This window comes from Taudactylus pleione, unplaced genomic scaffold, assembly GCF_031769625.1.
Source record: "Taudactylus pleione unplaced genomic scaffold, aTauple2 ptg000093l, whole genome shotgun sequence".
Lineage (NCBI taxonomy): Eukaryota > Metazoa > Chordata > Amphibia > Anura > Myobatrachidae > Taudactylus > Taudactylus pleione.
In genome coordinates this window covers 36,373,818-36,394,195 of record NW_028284495.1, presented here as the reverse complement: position 1 = coordinate 36,394,195, position 20,378 = coordinate 36,373,818, and the positions used below count along the sequence as shown (strand labels likewise).

The 20,378-nt window shown below is 40.1% G+C and overlaps 1 protein-coding gene across 6 annotated transcripts in view; it reads right to left on the bottom strand.

Moving 5' to 3' along the window:
* Window positions 1-20,378, bottom strand: part of PTPRM (protein tyrosine phosphatase receptor type M) — a 900,933-nt gene that overhangs the window by 263,946 nt on the left and 616,609 nt on the right. For 2 of the 6 annotated variants that reach the window (XM_088469672.1, XM_088469675.1), the window contains 2 exons: window positions 18,288-18,326; window positions 9,170-9,199 (listed from right to left, as the gene is read on the bottom strand). The exons of 2 other annotated variants lie outside the window; for them this stretch is intronic. In XM_088469672.1, coding sequence (XP_088325798.1) covers window positions 9,170-9,199; window positions 18,288-18,326 — 69 coding nt within the window. The remainder of the gene's footprint in view (window positions 1-9,169; window positions 9,200-18,287; window positions 18,327-20,378) is intronic. 2 more of the 6 variants (XM_088469673.1, XM_088469676.1) reach the window with 1 other exon arrangement.

Sequence of the window (20,378 nt, the reverse complement as noted above, 5' to 3'; positions counted from 1 at the left end):
CAAATCTCAGAATGCTCTCTAAATGTTAAATAAGTTATCACCTACAGTAATTATATTATACATGCAGTGAACATACTGTACTGTATATTTATTGATTATTTTTTCACCACTGTTACACAGTACATTGCTATACATTTTTCATTATATGTATGACCGGGCGTCCAGCGGGCGGTAAATGTCTGGACCTGCTTTGCCTATTATCACAATAAAATAGGTCCAGACACCGCCAGCATGTATTAATACTTGGTTTACCAATGAGGGAGAGTGCTAATTTGTCCGGCAAATCGCACTTTCCCTCTTTCGTTATCTGACCGGTGCAGTGAATCTGCGCATGTGCCAATCAGATATCCCCGGACACCAGCAGCACCCACGCCGCTTTTAAAAAAATCCTTTTTGTAAGCACGATCCCTGAATGCATTTTCCGGCAGCTAGGAACAGCGCTGTGGTGCTGCAACAACAGCTGCAGTTGTCGAAATCGATAGCTGCAGTTGTCGGAATGGTCGGTACCACTGACCGTTCATACATTGCACAAAACAATTTTGGCATCCTATCTAGGTATAGTGGTACCGATAATGACAGGGGAGCATCACTTCCCTACATTACTACATGCAGGGAAGTGGTAACTGTAGCACATAAAATGCGCAGTTACCGATTTCACAGCTGTCGCCCCTTCATACATCTTACCCAGTGTCTCTGTTTTGTATACTTGATACTACTGTACCTCCCAACATTCCAGAGCTGTGAATCGGGACAGGGGGCGAGTCCAAGTCACTACACAAGAACACACCCACCAGGTGCATGTCTACATAACAATAGCCGCATGATCAAAAACCCAGGTGGCATGGTTGCACCCCTTAGGCAAGTTTAAAAGTGTCCAGGTTTCCCACATGCCTCTCCAAACACCCATTCATTGCCGCAAGACTGCCACTGGCTATGTAGAGCAGCAGTGTGTAGAAGATGGCTAGCAACTTTCCCACCGTGGGACACAGCACTCCCAATTGGAAGGCAGTGCACAACCCTCAATGTCTGGGCTGTCCCACATAAAATGGGATAGTTGGGAGGTATATCTTAACACTAGGCAGAGCCTACTTATTTTTCTTTGGCTCAGTTAGGTTGCATTAAAATGGCTAGTATGCGTACCTGTTAATGTGCCCACTTTTTGGCAGCTGAAAAAAGACATGCCACAAAATAGTTGTGGTCTCATCTAAAATGAGGTATCTCTCAAATTTCATTGGTCCAATGCATGACGATCCTAGTGGGGCAGGTATAAAGTCTTTAGACTCTCTTTGTGGGGCAAGTGTTGATTGATTATGGCGGGTGGGAGTGTGTCTCCGGCAGTGAACCCCAGTTGCGCCACATAACATATTGGGCAAAGTGACTGCATGGAGCAATACCTTCCTATTAGTCTGCGCAGTCCCACTCCTCCTAAACAAAGTGCACAGCATCAAAAGCTACAGTGTCATGGCCCAAGAATACTCTCAGTGGCCCTGACCGCAATTCTACTCAGATGGTGGAGAAGGTTTAATTTACAAATATTCCTGAGTTACCCTTTAAAAGACATACAGTAAAACATGACATCACCTACACTAAAATGTTATACTGTATAGTGCCCCCCTAAGAGTATATAGATATGTTTATAAAGACGTGTTTATTTTTAAAATGAACATATTAATTTATAGCTACACTATGTATACACATAACACATACACTTATTGATTTGTTTGTATGTAATAAATGATATTCTTTTTTTTCTGCATTTGTGAAGTGACAAGATTCAATTATTTACAAAAATAAATAATAGCGTACACAAGATTAGTCATAACTTCCATTTTTAGTTTGAAACAAGTGAAATGGCTATTTCATAAAACATTTTATGCGAATATTTGGAATATATAAAACAATTACAAACTAAACAGAACAGCCATAACCATATCTAAAATATTTATTTAAAATACATGTAATGGAAAAATATCAGCATGAGATTATTTAGAAGAAAAAGCAGGGACCCTACAATAAAAACAACTTAAGACAAATTTACTAAGTGGTGGATTCTGCCATGTTTTGAAACCAATGCACATTGCTGCAGACAGCGTCTGGTTGATTGTCAAAACCATTGAATTTAACAATGGTTGTTTTGATCTGGTAAACTTGACCCATCATTGATGTCCACTGGTTTCTGAACCCTGATCCTGCAGCAATACTGCTGCAAAAATGCTACGGTTTAGAAGATGGTGTATGACAGTCTGAATGACACCAGATAAGATTTACATTTCAGCAGGATAAATACCCAAAACATACAGCAAAACCATATTGGAATGGCTTAAAGAAAAAAAAATAATAATCGACAATCAATGATCGAGGGTCCCTATAATAACCTGATCGATATCGACCAGGTTGGACTGCATGCACGGGCCATTGTCGTTATTGCTATCGACCATCCGTGCCCGTGCATCGTCCGTCGTTTGGGGTTTGGAAGGGGCTAAAAAATGGACGATATAAACGATCTAACGATATCGTTTATATCGTACTGCTACATCTGACTGTGTGTATGCACCATAATGCATGCTGTAGTGCAGCCCACCAACAAACTCAAACATATTCCCACTCATGAATACTGGATCTCTTAATAATTAAGTGCGCCTCATTTAACCAAAGGAGCAGCATAAATTTAGATAACATTTAGGTAAAAAACAGAATATATTTTATATCAGCAATCCCACATATTGTTTTACTTTTATTTTGATAGCAAGTTAAGTGCCTTTTTAAGTTTGTTTGTCAGACACAGTCTGCTGGAACACAGACACACAGATTTTCAGCATGTCAACTTATGGCATAGCTGGGAGCTGAAGAGGGTGGATGTCCCAGTGAAAACCAGGCCAATGGGGGCAATCCAAAGCCTCTCTACTCCATTACATCATATGGAATGTGATTGCTATGGCTGTCAGAAAGCACTGCAGAATTATCATTAATACCAATCTGAATAAACAAAATATTAAATACCAACATTCTTATTTTAGCCTGCAATGGTGATTTATTTTAAAAATACCTGTCATTTTTTCACAGGATTGCTACTTTAATGCGTTAATGATACCAGAGTTATAAAATGCCAGTAGACTACAGATTAAGCTAAAACAATAACAAAGCAAAAGAAAATGAATTCTGAACTGTAAAACCTACATGCTACCATATCACTTTCTCATTATATTATAGGTTTCATAATGTGCAAAGTAGTTGCACAATATCAACAGTCATTATAAACAAAAATATAATATTTGGGGTGTCCTGAAGGTGAAATTCACTAAATTCTCCATCCATCTATTTATACAGACTTCACTAGAGGTAGAAACAAAGAATAGAATGAACATATATTAAGAGGTCATTTTGTTTTGATTAAAAAAAATACTAGATGGTATTCCAACATAAACTTTGTCATATGCTTATATGCATTTACCTACATCTCAGACAAAAATATATTTTTCTGCTGAGAGTTGTCTGGAGATCATATGATTTAGGGGTTTATTCATTATCACTAATGGACCCTTACAGGTGCTGAAAGGCTAGTTTTCACGTTTTAAGTAACAGGCCCATTCATTAACAGGGGCCATATGGGGCCATCTAGTATTTCGCAAACTCAGAAAAATGAAACTTTTTGGAGTTTGCCTGCGGAAACCAATGCCATCTTCAGATGATGTTGATTCTCGGAACCCCGATCCTTCCTATGGGAAAGAGGTCTGGGTTTGCTAAGAAGGATCCTAGTGAATCCCTCCGCCGCCTCTGCACGAAATGCCCTGCAGCCATGCAGTTCACGCATGCGCAGTAGGCTGGTGCCTCCATGGTAAGTAACATTGCTATTTCGGTAGCAGTGTTAGGGATTGCGGTGGAAGCTGTTTGCGGAGCAGCTGTCCTAGCATTGGTGCAATACTGAATTGCTCCGATAATTAATTATAATCTGCCGCAACTCATCGCATGTTGGATACTTAATCATATTTAAAACTTTTATTCAACTTTTTTTAACATCACCTTTTTGCAAAAATGAAAAGCTAAACTAACTCTTACTACTTGTTAGTTCTTCATATGTATTTTAATATTCTAACAACACATATAACATTTTCAGGATCAGTAGCAAATTAAGATATATCAAACATTAGTCCACTGAAAAGCACATTTTATATATACTATATGTAGGAGAACTCTGAGATCCTCTTAGGGAAGTTTTGACTGTTTTACACATACGTGTGCCTCATGTAGAGTTGGACTCATTTCCATGTACCTCATGTGTAAGCAGGAAAATATGCACACATGAAAAAGACCATGTACATCATCACTTGCAAATACACACAAGGAGTAACGTGTACATACTTACGCCCTGTGACAGCGCAAACAAAAGCACAGAAATGTGGTTTGACAGTGTAAGTAGCAAATGTAAATGCTGCATAGTCCTATTTGTACACAAAATTGTAATAAAATAAAGAGGGGTATCCTATTACCCGCGGTAATGTGACGTACAGAAAAAAATGCTTTTATCGCGATAAGAGCCCGATGGTCATTATCGGGCTTTCCAATTATAGCCCTTTTTTCTTGTGGGAAAATTAGTTTATCACCGGAAAACACACAGGATCTGCGAAAGCTATGTACCTATGTACTTTTGCTGCAGTGATCGCCGAAAAAATCTTTGCATCGGGGCTAATTGCATACCCCCATCTGCAATTTTCTGCGACTAACAGGATACCGCCCAAAGTGTTACATACAAAGAAAAGAATAGTGTTCTTTCCTTTATCAACAAATATGACAGCTGTATATACCACAAATAAAATATAATTAAATACAAACACAAATTAAATTCAGTCCCCAGAAACGGCTATTTATAGAATAGTCCTTATTTTTCACTATTGACAAACTGCACTATAAATTACTTATTATTCTGCACGTAACATGCAATTCTGAACAGGCAATCATATCTTTTTGGGTTTATGATTAAATATATGTTGGAAAGCAACAACAAAAGAGCAAAAAATATGTAATAATCCAATCTAGTAATAGGATATGATGGACAGTGTAGTGCTCCAAGATCTGACAAGACAGTGACACATTTCACTTGTTTAGATTCACAATAGAAAAGTGTCCTAGAAAGTGGAATGTTTGAAACTATGGACTTGTGAATGCTGTTTATCTTTTCGTTTTTGGAATTTGGAAAAAGTGTATGATAAAAATAATAAACTGTTACAAGACAATTACTGACATAATATAGGTTAAACCCTGTGCTAGTGTGAATGACTTGCAGTCCTCTAGGAGAAAGAAAAAAAGATCTGTACAGTGTCTAGATTGGTTGGCTTTAGGAATAGAGTTGGAAGATTTGCTCCCTCCCTCCCTTCTGCCTCTCCTCCAATCCAGCAAAATGGTTAGGCCAACTTTATCTGGCTGTCATAGAGGAGTGTTGTGCCATGCTGTGATTACACATATTACTATATGAAGGCTATAACTTTATTTTATAAAAATAGTGTAAAATAACGTTTGACTAAGGCTGAGTAATGTGTGTTTCCTATTAAGTTTATGGGTTTAGTTGTATTTAAAGTAGATTATTTCCATTTCACTTTCAGGTCTCCAACATATACTCCAGAAAATAACCTTGAAATAACAAATGTAATTTTATGACTATTAACTTGAATAATTTCCTCGCCAAACGTGAGCCAGTAGCAATGTTCTTTTTATTGTGTAATGTAATGGGAACAGTAACAATGGAAACATTGAGGGGTTAAGAGAAATGATTTCACAACATCAGTGCTGCTCAGCGTTTCTATATTGCAATTCATCTGCTTGAGCAATGAGAGAGTACAGTAAGTGAACAAACATTCAGCCATTATATTTATTGTGTGGAACGAATGAGTATATGCAATGTTGCTGATGGTAATTCGTTTTCACAGCCACATAACCCAAACATTGAAATTTGGCTTTTTAATGAGTTTTAATACAAAAATCACATGTATCTAAATGATCAGCCTGTACGTATGGAATTGTCAATAGGGACAGATTCCTATGACTGTAAGTCATGTGAAAGAACCAGGTACCATTATGCACTCTACAAACTACTGTACAACAAAAACAAGACATTACTGACCAGGCCCAGACTTGTGGAAAGGTCACAAGGGGACAGGTCTAGGATAAAAGAGGTGCTAATAATCCATTATTTACATATCATACTCCTATAAACTAAATGCTGAATAGATACGTTTTTAAACGATTTTCATCTATTTATGTTTTTACAATAGAGTGAATTGGAATTGGGACTAGGGAGAGCTCTGGAGTTGGGCAAATGGGGTATATGTACTAGCACAGAACAATGGCCAATGCTTGTCATAAATTTTTATCTGGGACAAATACTGATGGCAAAAGGTGGTCCTCAAAGCTTTATATGAGGTCCCCTGATTTCTCAAAGCCTGCATAGACTATTACATTTTTTCAACAGTGTCCAGCCATAATTTATTGCTTATGGACAACCAGTAAATAACTGTTCAGAACTTTCTTAGATTGTCAAATAACACTACAGTATATAACCAAACTCAAATGCCCTTCAGAGACACAAAACTAACTATACAAATTCATAATCATAATAAAATATTAAAGCATATTCCAACTTCATTAAAGTTTGCGCTCCTCAATTAGTTTTACCCTAAGTATAAGTTACCCAATAGGATACCACTTCCATTTCATATACCAGGAGAAACTGACCCCTTCAGCCAGGGAAGTCAGGGAATGCCACATTGTGGTGCCAAGGCCTCCTTTACCTTTGGACTACATGATAAAGAGGATAGGGGATGGTAATCAAGAGCTTTGTTTTAGGCAAGTCAGTGATTTTAGGTTTAATAAGAGCATTTAAATGAGGGATTAAGTTTTTAATTAATTAACATACTTATAAAACATGTATTATATATTTAACAAAAACAGTGTGTGCGTGTACGCGTATGTGTGTCTTACTGATGCTTAGGCAGGCCAGTGGTTCCCAAACTCAGTCTTCAAGGTAACCTAACAGTCCAGGTTTTCAGGATATCCATTCTTAAGCACAGGTGACTTAATTAGTACCTCAGTCAGTTTGATTATACCATCTATGCACAAGCATGTATATCCTTAAAACCTGGACTGTTAGGGTGCCTTGAGGACCAGGTTTGGGAAATGAATGAAGACAGACTTAGCTTGAACTCCCACTCCCACCAAATTCTTTGGGACTTTCATTGTCCTGGCAACTTACTAATTGCGCTGAGCTTAAATATACCAATAAGTAGTCATTTTTAAAGAATAAACCTGCTAGGGTGGTGCAGCCAGTGCTGCCGCACAGAGCGCAGGATGCTCTGGGGGCGGACCTGGCCACTTCCGTAATCTCTATATGCCGGGGACCCACTGCGATGTATATTAGCAGCGGTGCACCTGGCTGTCCTGACTGCTGTGAGCCTATGAGCCCTGCCACCCCCAGCTCACGCATGGCGCACTGGCAGTAGGGAGAAACGCACTGACGTCTCTCCAGTGACTGCCATACTGTGAGGATCGAGGAGCTGTTGGGGCGCGGGAAGGCGGCACAGCGCTGAGAGGCTTACGACTCTCTTTCTGTCTGTAGAAGCCAGGCAGACTACCAGGTCAGTCAGAGTCTCTTATTGACAGTGTTGGCCGGCTGGGTGGACCTGTGTGTATTTAAGACCCGAAGAGGAAGGGGAAGGTGTTTGGGATGTATGCGTGTGTAACATAGAAGTTCCAGGGGGTAGGGAGGGTGTGTTGTTTGGTGGCACCATAGTTATATAAAATAAAACTATCTGCAGAGACAATTTAAGTGTGGTCACATTCGCCAGGTGGGTGCTGAGCACAGCATCTGGGATGTGTGTGACATAGAAACAATAACAGCACTGCAATCACTGGAGTTATTTTTTTCTTTGTAAATAAACTAATTCCCTGTTTCCCTACTTTCCTTTTGTATTTGTTTAATGTGTATTTTAATCGGAGAACATATAAAAATGATGGGGGGAGAGGGGGTTTGGGCATCGATACTTTTTCTAGCACAGGGCACCAGACAGGGGCATTTTAAGAGAGGAGGGGGCCCATGTGCACTCCTTGTGCGGGGCCCCTTCCTCTCTCCCTGGTGGCTGGCAGCCGACTGACGCGGGTGGCCAGCCACTGGAGCATTAGTAGACTTCAGGCACTAGAGTGTGGCCGGAGTCTACTGCACATGTGCAGAACAAAGGAAAATGGCCGCTGCGGACATTTTTCTGGTGTTCAGAGCAGCAGTGACACCCGACGCGGGACCTCGGACAGGTATGTTTAAAAAAAAATCTGGATGCAGTGTGCGCGGTGCGGAGCCCCCCTGGACCCAGGAGCCCATGTGCCCCGCACACACTGCACCCATTATAGATACGCCACTGGCACCAGAAAGTCTAGTTACGGCACTGAGTAATTCATCAGTACTGGTAATTGTAATGGTCCCTTCTCCAGGAATCACAGAATGTTTGTGTATTCACATAGACTTTTCCAGGTTGCTGACTACTGGAAAAGGGACAATTATAAAAGCCATATACATATTATGCGTAACAATAGAACATGGCATATATGTTTAACTTTTTTCTTTATTAAGTTCAGGGATTGAATGCATTTAGCTTTAATGTATTTGGCTCTTATTTACTTTTATTGTGACAAGTCTATTGTCTTGCATTTGTGTTATCGGGTTGCAGGATGCCGGCGGTCGGGATGCTAGTGCCGGGATTCTGACTGGAGTCGGGATTCCAGCAACGGTATTCTGAGAGCCGGCATCCCGACAGCTGGGATCGCAACTACATCCATTGTTATCCCATGAAGGAATTGACATGAGACCTGTTCTCATCAGTTAACAAACAAAAATGTGAATTATAAACGTTCCTTTAATTATATTTTAGAACTATTGCACTGCGGAACATGCTGGTGTATCTAATGACTGCTGGAATTTGCAAATGTTTTCTATGATGAAACATTTCAAAGTGGTCTTTTATTTTTTTATAAAACTGATTATGTAACAATTTGAGAGCGTAAATGATTGTTTTGTTTTTTCGTTATTTCAAGCTCACATGGATCATATTACTGGCATTCAATATTCATGCATGAATACATACAGTATGGCAGAACGCATGACACTAGGTATGCACAAAAATGTACTTACAGGTAATATGTGTAGGAGTTATAGCTTCTTCTGCCATGATGAAGCAAGGATTTAGGCAGTGGTAGAAAAGATGAAATGGAAGGAAAGAAAAGCCAGATATTAATGTATGAAAAATCAGGATGAACGAGAACAGATCAGATGACATGAATGAGAGATTATAGAAGCAAATTACATCACAGACACAGCATGCGACACATCAGAGTCAGTGACTGAACACATTATTGTACGTTCTCTGTGTAAAACAGGTTGTTGTTTTTATTTTCAAATCACCTTCTGCAACCTAAATACTTGGGAATATAGACTGATGTCATGTCTACAGTTCTGCGCCTTCTACGCTCATATAGAAAATGCATACGTTACAATGTCTCAGTCAGGAAACATTACATTTTGGATTTGCTGTAACTTTTGGCTGAAGGAGTGCTTTCTGGGCATATTTTCATACATGTACTTAATGGAAAGACTTGAGAATATTAGCAGAAATTACCTCAAACAAAAGCATTAAAGACCTTAGGGCAAAAGTGTAAACCGGGCCTGGAAAATAGTGCATGTACAATATCTCTGTGGTATTATTACCTATGTTTTAAATTGCTGCCTGCATTACACATGGATTACATAATTCTGGAGTGTTTTCAGATAACTTTAGGAGTCTCTTTCTCTATTTTCCATACTGAGCATGAAAAGTAAAAGAAAAAAACCCCCCAGAAATTGCTTGGTTGATCGAGCCCTTTTAACAGTTGGCACGCACAAGACGTCAGACATGGCACATATTTATACCATACCTGCCAACTCCCCCTGATTGTCGGGGAGACTCCCTGAAATAGGAGCAATCTCGCTGACTCCCTGAAGAGTCTAATACTCTCCCTGATTGCACCTTACCCCATACTTGCCAACAATCTGGCTTCCTCCGCCAGGCCATCATAGTGGCGCTTCATAGAGGGGATGTGGGGAGGGGCATGACACTGAATTGGGGGCAGAGAGGGGGCATGACCGTGTGATTGCATCATCGTGGCCCCGCCCCTACTATGCAATGCTGAGATTACCGTGATTGTGAAAAAGGAGGCGGCCGCATGATGATTCAGTTCAGCAGTGCAAGGGGGTTTCCGGGGGCTATAAGAACTTTTCTGGGCGACCGGGAGCCCCCTGGTGATGCACAGTGTACAATACGCCGGGGACCGGAAGCAGTGTGATAGCATTAAGTCAGGACGTGCTATTAACAGAGTCTGGGCCTGATTCAGACTTGGTCACAAGCGCTGAGCGCTAGCAACTGGGTCGATGGTGGCCCAGAGTACAAGCGCACGACGGAGCTGGCTCCGTCGTGCACATGCGCGAGACCCGGATAGCGACGGGCAATCCGTCACTCCGGGTCTCGCACCAAAGGGGGCATGCTGTCGATGTTGAGTGACAGCACGCCCCCTTTGGTGGGCGGGTCGGGGGGGGTGGCTGCCCAGACGGAGGCGTTCCCATGGGAACGCCTACCGTTTGGGGCAGCCCCACTGACATCACAAGTGATGTCAGTGGGAGAGCTTTCGGCTCTGTTTGAGCCAAAAGCTCTCTGGGGCTTGCGGCCACGAGACCCTACCACAAGGGTCTAGTCGCAAGCCCGATGGTCGCGATGGTCTTGACCATCGCGACCATCATCCTGGCCGCTCGCATTAGCTATGGGTGGCAACCCACAGCAATGGGAGTGGCCAGGAGGCCGCTCCATAAAAAAAAAAAGACGCCCTGATTCAGAGCGAGCACTCTGTCAGAGCATCCGGCTCTGAATCAGGGCCTCTGTCTCTTGGCAAGACCGTTTTAGTAAATATACGTGAAGCTGTTCATCTTCATTTTGTAAATTTGGGCAAAAAATATTTATCACATACACATCAATAATGTGGATTGTGATAAATATGTCCCAATGTGTCAGATCTCCCCTTCCATGGTGAGAGCTGGGCAGCTCCTAATTTAAATCGACCATACTAAATAAGATAAATTGTTGTGTGTCCCACTGAAGTACTATTATTAGGAAGGAGATTCATGGGTTTATTTAAAGCAGAAAACCCTTTTAATATGTCCCTGAAATAGGGTATCTTATTAAACAGAAATAAAATATTTTCTGTTTCCCTAGATGAAATGCAAGCCTGAATAGATAAACTAATAAATCTAGTGTCTAATGCCAAATGACCTTAAAAAAAAATTACTCGTTTAATTATGCAAGCTTTAATGACGTTTCAGGTCGTTAAATAAGGTAAGTGAGGATTCAACGTTATTCTTTTAAAATGTTACTCCACAATTTGATTTACATTTTTGTTTAGTTTTAAAATAGCATGTAAATCACAGTAAACTAATGATGTGTTGAGGTTTGGAAGAAGTTGGAGAGCAAGTGTTTGTGTTTTATTTTGTATTCGGTCTGCTTATTACAGAATACTGAAGAATTTGACCCATGTAACTTGCCTTCGGCTACATATTATATTCATTTCTTTGCAATATAGCTATTCATTGAATTTTCTGTCTTATCTGGTTTCTCTGGGTAGACTTTAAGTATACATTCTGGAAGCAATATATATTTTCAAAAACAACAGATGCAATAAGGATTTCCTGCAGTCGTTTCATCTGCTAGAGACTATAGGGATTATCAGTACAATGAGATGCTGATATACATTGATTTCCCTTCACTATTTTAATGTAAACTGGACTTGATTAAAATATAATCAATGAAAGATTTTCATAGATATTATGAATTAAGTTTCTGAACTATGCAAATTAGGTCTTTGGTAAATGATCTAATTTTGTTGTCACAGTTTAGCAGTAACAGATGAGGTGATGGTGGCAATGCCGACAGAGAATGTACAAAACTGACCTCTAAGGGGCAGATCAAAAGTTGGGCGCAAAACATAAAAAAGGAGCAAATTAGCACAAAAGCATGTAGCACTGCAGTATTAAATGTCCAGAGCCAGGAGGGACGAAATGACAGTCTTAGTGTAAAAATACAGTATATATATTTGCACCCCTTGAATTGCACCATGGCTTGTCCGGGTGCGAAATGGCTCCTTTTTGTTGTTTTGTATTCAATTCTGAATGAGTCCCTATGAGAATTGTGCACAGGGACTTTAGGGTCCATTTATCAATAATCACATTCTCAATGCGATCTAGATGTGCTATTAGTGCCCAAAATCGCATTACAGCGTGTGATAATACCGACGGCATGTATCAAATAGCACACGCTGGGATGGGGACTCTGAGAGGAGCCCATCGCTGGGATGTGCTCGGAGAGAAGTGACCGCATCAGCATCTATACATTCCTATATCGGGACTACTGTGCATGCGAGGCTACTGACCACACATGTGCGGCGGCCATTGCCGGGGAGAGCTCCGGAGGAACCTTCTCCCGGTAAATTTTGGGAAGTGTAGCCTATAGACCAGAGGTGGGAAATAAGTGGCCCTCCCGCTGCTTAAACCATTAAAATTGATGTAAGCCCGGTTTACTGATACAAAATTTAAGTTTTTCCCTTTTTTTACCATTCCTATTTCATTTATGTGATAAACGATTCTTTAATGTCAAACTAGTCCAATTCCCGTTAAGAGTCTGCTCTGGCATGACAGTAAATAAAGCGGAGACTGTTTTCCGTCATTGACAACTTTACATCGCACCTCTGTGTGTCACGTCAAAACTAAAGGCCTGATTCAGACCCGCTCGCATGTTGCAGCCGCTCGTATCCTGGGTATGCTAATATTTAAAATTTGCATCATGAGATGCGATCACTCGCCAAGACAAAAGTATACCCACTTTGGCTGTGCGGGTGATCGCACTGCATATGCAGCCGCCCATCAGAGTATGCAGAGCCGCCCACTAGCGGACGTCATCTCCTGGAAGGGTCTTAAAACATTGGTACATCGAGCACCATCGGAAGCTAACGCAGCACTTAGTTTACCCTACCGCAATCACTGCGAGGACTGCAGTGTAAAAACAGCCAAGTGACGTGAACTATGATGCTATGCACGCCTTAAAAACGGCGTTGAAACACTCAGGCACGCCTGAGTTCGCACCTCCTCTCCCCCGTTTTTAATGGACTGGCCATGTTACCACTCACAAACGGCCTCTCCTGTCACTCACTCTGCTGGGCTGTCTTTGCTGGGCGAGCGGGCGATATGTGATCACAATGTGTAGTTCGCGCATGCGCACTGCAGGCCGCTTGCGAGAGCGCACGCACACATCAGGCTGCTTGTGAGAGCAAGCATATAGCGACCGGGTCTGAATCAGGCCCGAAATCTGTTTGTGTTGACGTCCGGAGGAAAGACGACTAATGTCATCTACAAGGCAATCTTATAAGACCTCGGATAAAAAAGACTATCACCATGAGTTCAAACTTGCTCCCGTGTGAAGTGGGGTGGGTCACTAGTAGAAGATATATCAGAGTCACATGCATCATGCACAGTTTTAAAAAATTCCAGAAGGGACAGTTTACTGTAGTGACATTTGTTCTGGTGTATATATTCTACCAACAAAGTATGTAAGACTTGGACACCAGAAAACAAAATTGTTGTATAGAAACGGTTTACGTACTTGAATGTATGTAAATGTCTCATGCGTCACACAGATAATCACCCATATATAGTTAATTGCAGGGTTCGGCACTCTCTTTCAACAGAATAAGAAACTGCCTTTTGTGAGTAATGGACTTCCTATGAAATACAGTACATTTCTAAAGAGCTGCAAATAATGACTGCTTTTCTTTATTTTGCTTATTGCCCCTTTTAAACCCCAACTGCAATAAAATATAGGGAAGTTTATTCTTTATTTCATATTAGCCAGTTTAGAAGGATTGGGACACATTTACTTGAAATTATGAAAAAGGTCCAACATTTGCAAGGCATGTGGGAGAGGGAGGCATGGGAGTCCCAAAACACAAATGCCTGGTGTGAGGACACAGCATCATTAGGAATTCTAAGCACACATATGTTGATAGAACTGGGTTGGCAGGATGCTAGTATGTGCAGCCATTTTACATACTGCAGCATTTAATGGTTACGTATGTACTGGGTTTCATGACCTCACTAACAGAATGGAACTCACTTCCTCTACCTATAAGACTTTCTTCATGTATATACACCTTCAAACTGTCGCTTAAGGCTCATCTGTCCATAAAAGCCAATCAGCCTTCCTAGGGGTGATATGATTAGGTGACCTTTTTTTTGCTCTTTTGCAGGCTACATCTTCTGGGTCCCAGATTGCACGTGGGAACGCTCTTGTGACTCTTACAATACAAATCTATACTTTAAGGCTCCTGGATTACACATGTGTTCACTCCTGAGACTCCCCCTCATGCATCATGAGGGATGTAGTGTTTGTTCAATGTCCAAACAGCAGTGGCTGAAATATGGTACTGGAAATCTCTGATACAAGGGTACTGCTCTACTGCCCTTAGCTAGTGGCGGTCCTAGGCACATGTCTCACGTACCTAGAGGGAAATGCAGCACTAAGCCTTCCTCATAACTCCTTTTAGGCCTCTAACCTCCCAGCTACTCTCTTACCCAGTCCACCTCCTCGGTTCCACCCTTCCCTTTAGAATGTAAGCCCTTAGGCAGGGCCCATTTTCCTTGTTCTCAACTCCCAGTACTATCCCTGTCACCAATGTGCTTCTTTCCCTGTCTCCCATCACTCACCAGCGATTCTGATCCTGTGTGCCCACTTGTCATGTAATGGATCACTCAATGATGATTTACTTCCGATTCTTTGCCCACCCTCAATGAATTTTCATTACATACTTTCACTAACAATAATGACATGCTCTACCCTCCCTCATTTACTCCAACCTGCATTTGATTGTATTATTTTGTTATAGATATCCTATGTTTTCAAGCCCAATTGTATTGTTTACCCCATACGGCGCCGAGGATACCTTGTGGTGCCATATAAAGAATGTATAATAATACAGTAAACAATAAAGCAGATTTTACCACAAGGTCTCCTGAGATGTCTGGCCCCAAAAAAAGTCTCAAGGATAGAGATCCAATGTGTCCCTATTGTTACATAACAGCACCTTTTATCAACACAAATCTTACACTAAAAATAATAATTTTCAATAATTAGAATTCGAAAGGAAACCAAATTAGTGGGAACCAAAATGGAAAAATTGGGTAATTCAAAGACATAACCAAAGCCACATTGGTACCCTGTTTTATATGTAAAAAATATGGGAGAACATTATTTCTCTAATCATTGTTACACGTTCAGCAGTTTAATTCATTTGTCTTGTGTATCTTAATAAAAAAATGCAACTACAAAAATAAAATTAAAATAAAGTATGCTGAAATGATCATTATGCAGTCTTTCGTAATGTAAATGAAGGTATGTTTCTCTCTTCTCTTAGCTCTGTTACTTTTAATAACTCCTTCCCCCCATCCATGCTCCTTAAACAGCGCTCTTTCAGAAAATTTTAAATGTAAAGTTCAAAATTATATTAATTATAACCCTGCTGTAAAAAAATCTAACAACTACAGTATGATATTTATGGGATTTACATTTGTAATTAGTTACTGCTATAATTAGCAGAGATTTCTTTTTTGCATACGAGAAGGTATTCATTAAATTACCTACAGTAAATATAATTTATCAAAATAACCGGTCTGGGACAATGAAGTTACAGTTAATTCTACATATGCAGCTATTGAGACAAATAGCCATTATAAAAACTGATGAAAGAGCACACACAATGCAGAAAGGAAATTTATCACTGAGGTCATGGCGTACCATACAGAAGTGGAATATATTTTTCTTACAGTATTTTTAAATGTTTTAATTAGAATCACTTTCTAACAATGATAGGTACAGGAGACATTATAGATGTTAACAATGTTGTTTGTTGTTATTTGGCACAATACAGTTGAAAAAAATAGCTAGGATGTTATTCTGAAATTCTAAAGAGCAAAATCATGCAAAATATTGTGTTAAAGTTAAAGCAATGTGATATTAAAATAATCCGAATGAAGAAAAATATATACTCAACCTAAGGTTCAAGTTAAAGTGCAGACGAATTCAAAATAAAAACGCTTATTTTAAAACAATAGGAAGGTCATTTATGAAGCACAAGTTGGTCAAGGGCTTAGATTTACACCATAATACATGGATTTACAGTGCAGCAGGAATTTTCTTCGGCTGATAGGAGGAATTAAACGGAACAATGGCATTTCTTGCCAAATACGGGTAGGTAAATACTTCAATTTGTGATGCACATTTATCCAAATTAATGTGCACTTTTTGAGGCATTCTAGTTGAACACAAGGAAGTAGGAAAACAAGGTAGACTATATCTTTACATTTGGTATTTTTGTGATACTTTTCTATATAAGTTACAATTTTATGTTATCACATTGATTTTTATTCTTAATTTATTTTAAAATATGACTAACATTTTATGTAGTTTATTAATATACTAATACTATTGTATTGATACTATGTAGCAGTACACTAATATTACATTAATACGTTCAAGTTAACTAATATTCAATGCTTTCATTTTATAGCTAGTATCCCCATATTAAATAACTTACAGACATCATATCTTCCATTACTGTTACAATTGGAGCGAATGTAAGGAATTCAATGAAAACAGTGCTTCCAAAGTGGAATGGGATTGGGCACTAATTGGATGTTTACACAGTGTGCCTCTTCATATTTATTTCACAAACCTTTGTGCAGTTGTAATGGGCTGGGGAGATTATCTAGACACACCGTTGCAAAATGCAAGCAATTTGCAATGGATAGCCTAACTGAGGACCCCTGTAAAAAGCATCTAATAATGGTTGGCAAAGTGATAGTTAGGCATGTTACATATTGCTCATCAAGTGTACAATCTCAGCATTGCCTCAGTGGAACTGCCTCCATGATGTCTCTCAATATGGACATTAATATATACTATTCGGACACTCATTAAAAGGCAAGAATGTCTTCTTATTGAATGTTTTATTCACACATGGAACATTCTAAATAGGGTATACTGTACCGCATATTTTTAGTACATACAGAGAAATCATTAATTATGATCATTTAATCTGTAGATACACATAGTGATACAATTGCACTTAAGTAATTTTCGGGCAAAATTGTTATACTGGTGTGATCTCATTTGTAATCTATTTGTAATTCTAAAGTACATTATTTTGGTCATTTGTGTAGAAATTCAATCATAATTAGAGAAGAAGGGGGAAATGAGTGGTTACTTTATTTTGCAGATACTTTGTTTTGTTTTGTGGGAAAAATTCCCAAAAGAGAACAAGAGGCAGCTGGCAGACAAGGAGGAGCAGTAAGGACCAGACTCACCACAGCACCATGCTCCAGGGTCAGGCTGTTCAAACCAATACATACAACATTGTGCAAACACCCTGGCAATACAGTATGATAATACTTTGGAGCAGAAAATCTTTGGAGTAGCCATCGAGGCCAATAGCCAGAATCAATGACAATGTTAAATCTCTATTATTTTATTCCAGCGTATACCACCCAATTACAACACAAATTGTGTATGTTTGAACAGCTCCAGGCATCATTTCACTTTTAGGGCTGATTCTGAGTCGCACGCGAATTAGATGCTGCACGCCATTGGCCAATGTTTTAATTCTGTGCTCGCATCTCAGTCTCACAGCGCATCCGATTGTTAGCAGGCAGAGGCAAACAACAGAATCGGTTGCACGGTTTGTGGAACTCAGTGAGTGTTTCTGGGAGGTATTGGGGGTGGCTAAACAGATGTGGGCATGTCACTGTAAACAGCTGCAACAAAAGACGCACAACTGCTCCCACAGAGGCCACACTCAGACGGAGAAACTGCATCTGCCATAGGGCTGGTGCAAGTTTTGTCCTTTGTACGTCTAAAGACACGCTGAGATGGAAGTGCAACGTCACAAGACGCTGCAAGTGGCCGTCTTAGTATTAATGTAATTGGTTGTGGCATTAGCATAGATCAGCAGACATGATTGCAGCAAAAGATGCAGCCTGGTCCGCGTCTGTGTGCGACTCAAGAGCAGCCCTTTAATGCTAGCATGCATGCATCATGCATACAGTTCTGCCCAAGGAGAGATGATTGGTAATGAGTGTGATGTCTTGTTGCTGTTAGGGAATTATTAAAAAAATATTCAATACCCACCCATTGCTTAAATCTGCAAGATCGTGTTGATCATGGGCTCTATATGGGAACAAGTAAAGGTAAGAAATAAATATAATTATGCAATTACTGTGCCTTATCAATGTACAGTACAATACAGTGCTTCCTTATTTATCTTTCTGGCTTGTGACAAAAAGTCCCCTTTAATAAAAAATCATTTGTTTATTAGAGTTTGTATGTGCACTAAATCTCATGCCTAAGCATTGTAGGGAACACTAGATATTTTTAGACCATAAGCTTACAATCACTGATCCCCATCTACAGTAGTCTGCACTTCCTCTTACTGAGTCTTTTTCCCCATACACTAACATATTAGTTGTTAGTCACTTTTTTTTACAACAATGTGCAGTATTACAGTTTATTCTAAGTGAAATGAGGTACCCAAGGGTCAGCCATCCCAATCGGAGTAGGTGAGTCACCAAATCACTAGCTTCCTAATGAACTCATGCATTGTTTTCTATTCCTCATATGCAAATTATTCCAGACCTTGATTCAAGGGGTGAGTTCAATTGTTCCTAACATTTACATTAATAAATAATTACATCTCTACTGTAAATTATACGGTTATTAGAAGTCATTGAGTAGTTATTTAACCATATGAAAGAATGAAGATGTAGGATGGGTGCTCTTATATTTGTAATAATTATAATTAGGAGGCACATCATTCCCTTTTATACACAACTTTTCCTAATGAACTCATCATTACTTAGCAACAGCAGCATGCATGTTCAGAAGAGAACAGCGGGACCTTTGGGAGCATGGACTGGCTAGGCCACTTCCCCCTTAAGTTTTGATATGGGCCCGACATTAGAGTGTTTCACCTCTGCTTGTACAAATACAGTAGTGTTGGGACAGCACCGCAAATACAATGTAATCCTATGGATAGCATGTATAATATGAAGGTACCAGACACATGCTCACCTAAAGGTGACTACACAATGTAGTTGTATGTATAATGTAATCTGCTCATGCTGGATCTGTTCCCTTAGAACTCAGATTCTCAAACTCGGTCCTTAGGACCCCAAACAGTGCATGTTTTGCAGGTCTCCTCACAGAATCACAAGTGAAATAATTAGCTCCACCAGTGGAACTATTAAAATGTGTTGCTGAGCTAATGACTGCACCTGGAAACTTCCTAGGTGACCTGGAAAATGTGAACTGTGTGGGGTCCTGAGGACCGAGTTTGAGAACCTCTGCCTTAGAAGTACTGCTGAATGCAACCATATACTAAAGGAGGTACACAGTACCTCACAGACCATGTAATAATTGCCTAGGATATCACACGGGCCATATCCCTGTGCAGAGCACACCACGAGCACACACTCTCCAAGTGAATGTACCACAAATTCCATTTTATTTCTGAATGATAAAACATTGATTCTTCGAGCACCCTAATCTTCTATTACACTATATTTATATATTTTACAATAGTAGACAAAGGTCGCCGGCACAAGTTAGTATTGCTTGCTGAGCACTTGGTGAGGGCAATATTTTACTATTAACCTATACATTATACACCTTTTCTGTGCACATTGTGACAAGATTTCCCGCTGTTTAATGTTTCGTCTAGGGCTGTGCAGTCTTGCAGCACTTCTGGAAAAAGGTGAGTTGCAGGCACAATGGCAGTCAATTGGCTCAAGACCTGTTTAATACACCTAGTTCAACACAGTAAACTATGCAGTACAAAAACAAAAATAATATAAACCAAATCCTAGTTCTGTCACAGCAGTAACTAATACACAATTGTTCACCATACTTACCTATTCACCCGTTATGTCTGGTACAGTCATAAATATAGGTTATATACACCAGACTCCTGCATTTCACCCAATTCACTGGACAGGTGGACTGCAGCTTGATGATATATTAGCTGAAAGTCATGGCATCATGGCAAGACGCCCCGATATGCCATGATGCAAATTGCAGCACTGGGTAGAAGAGGAGGGGTTATGATGATGTGAATCATGTTATCATGCCCTCCCCCCTCCCCTGCACTTGGGCTTCCCCTGTAGGATCTCTTGGGGTGTAGTCCTAAAAGTAGGCAGGTATGCCGGACACACAGACACCTATCAG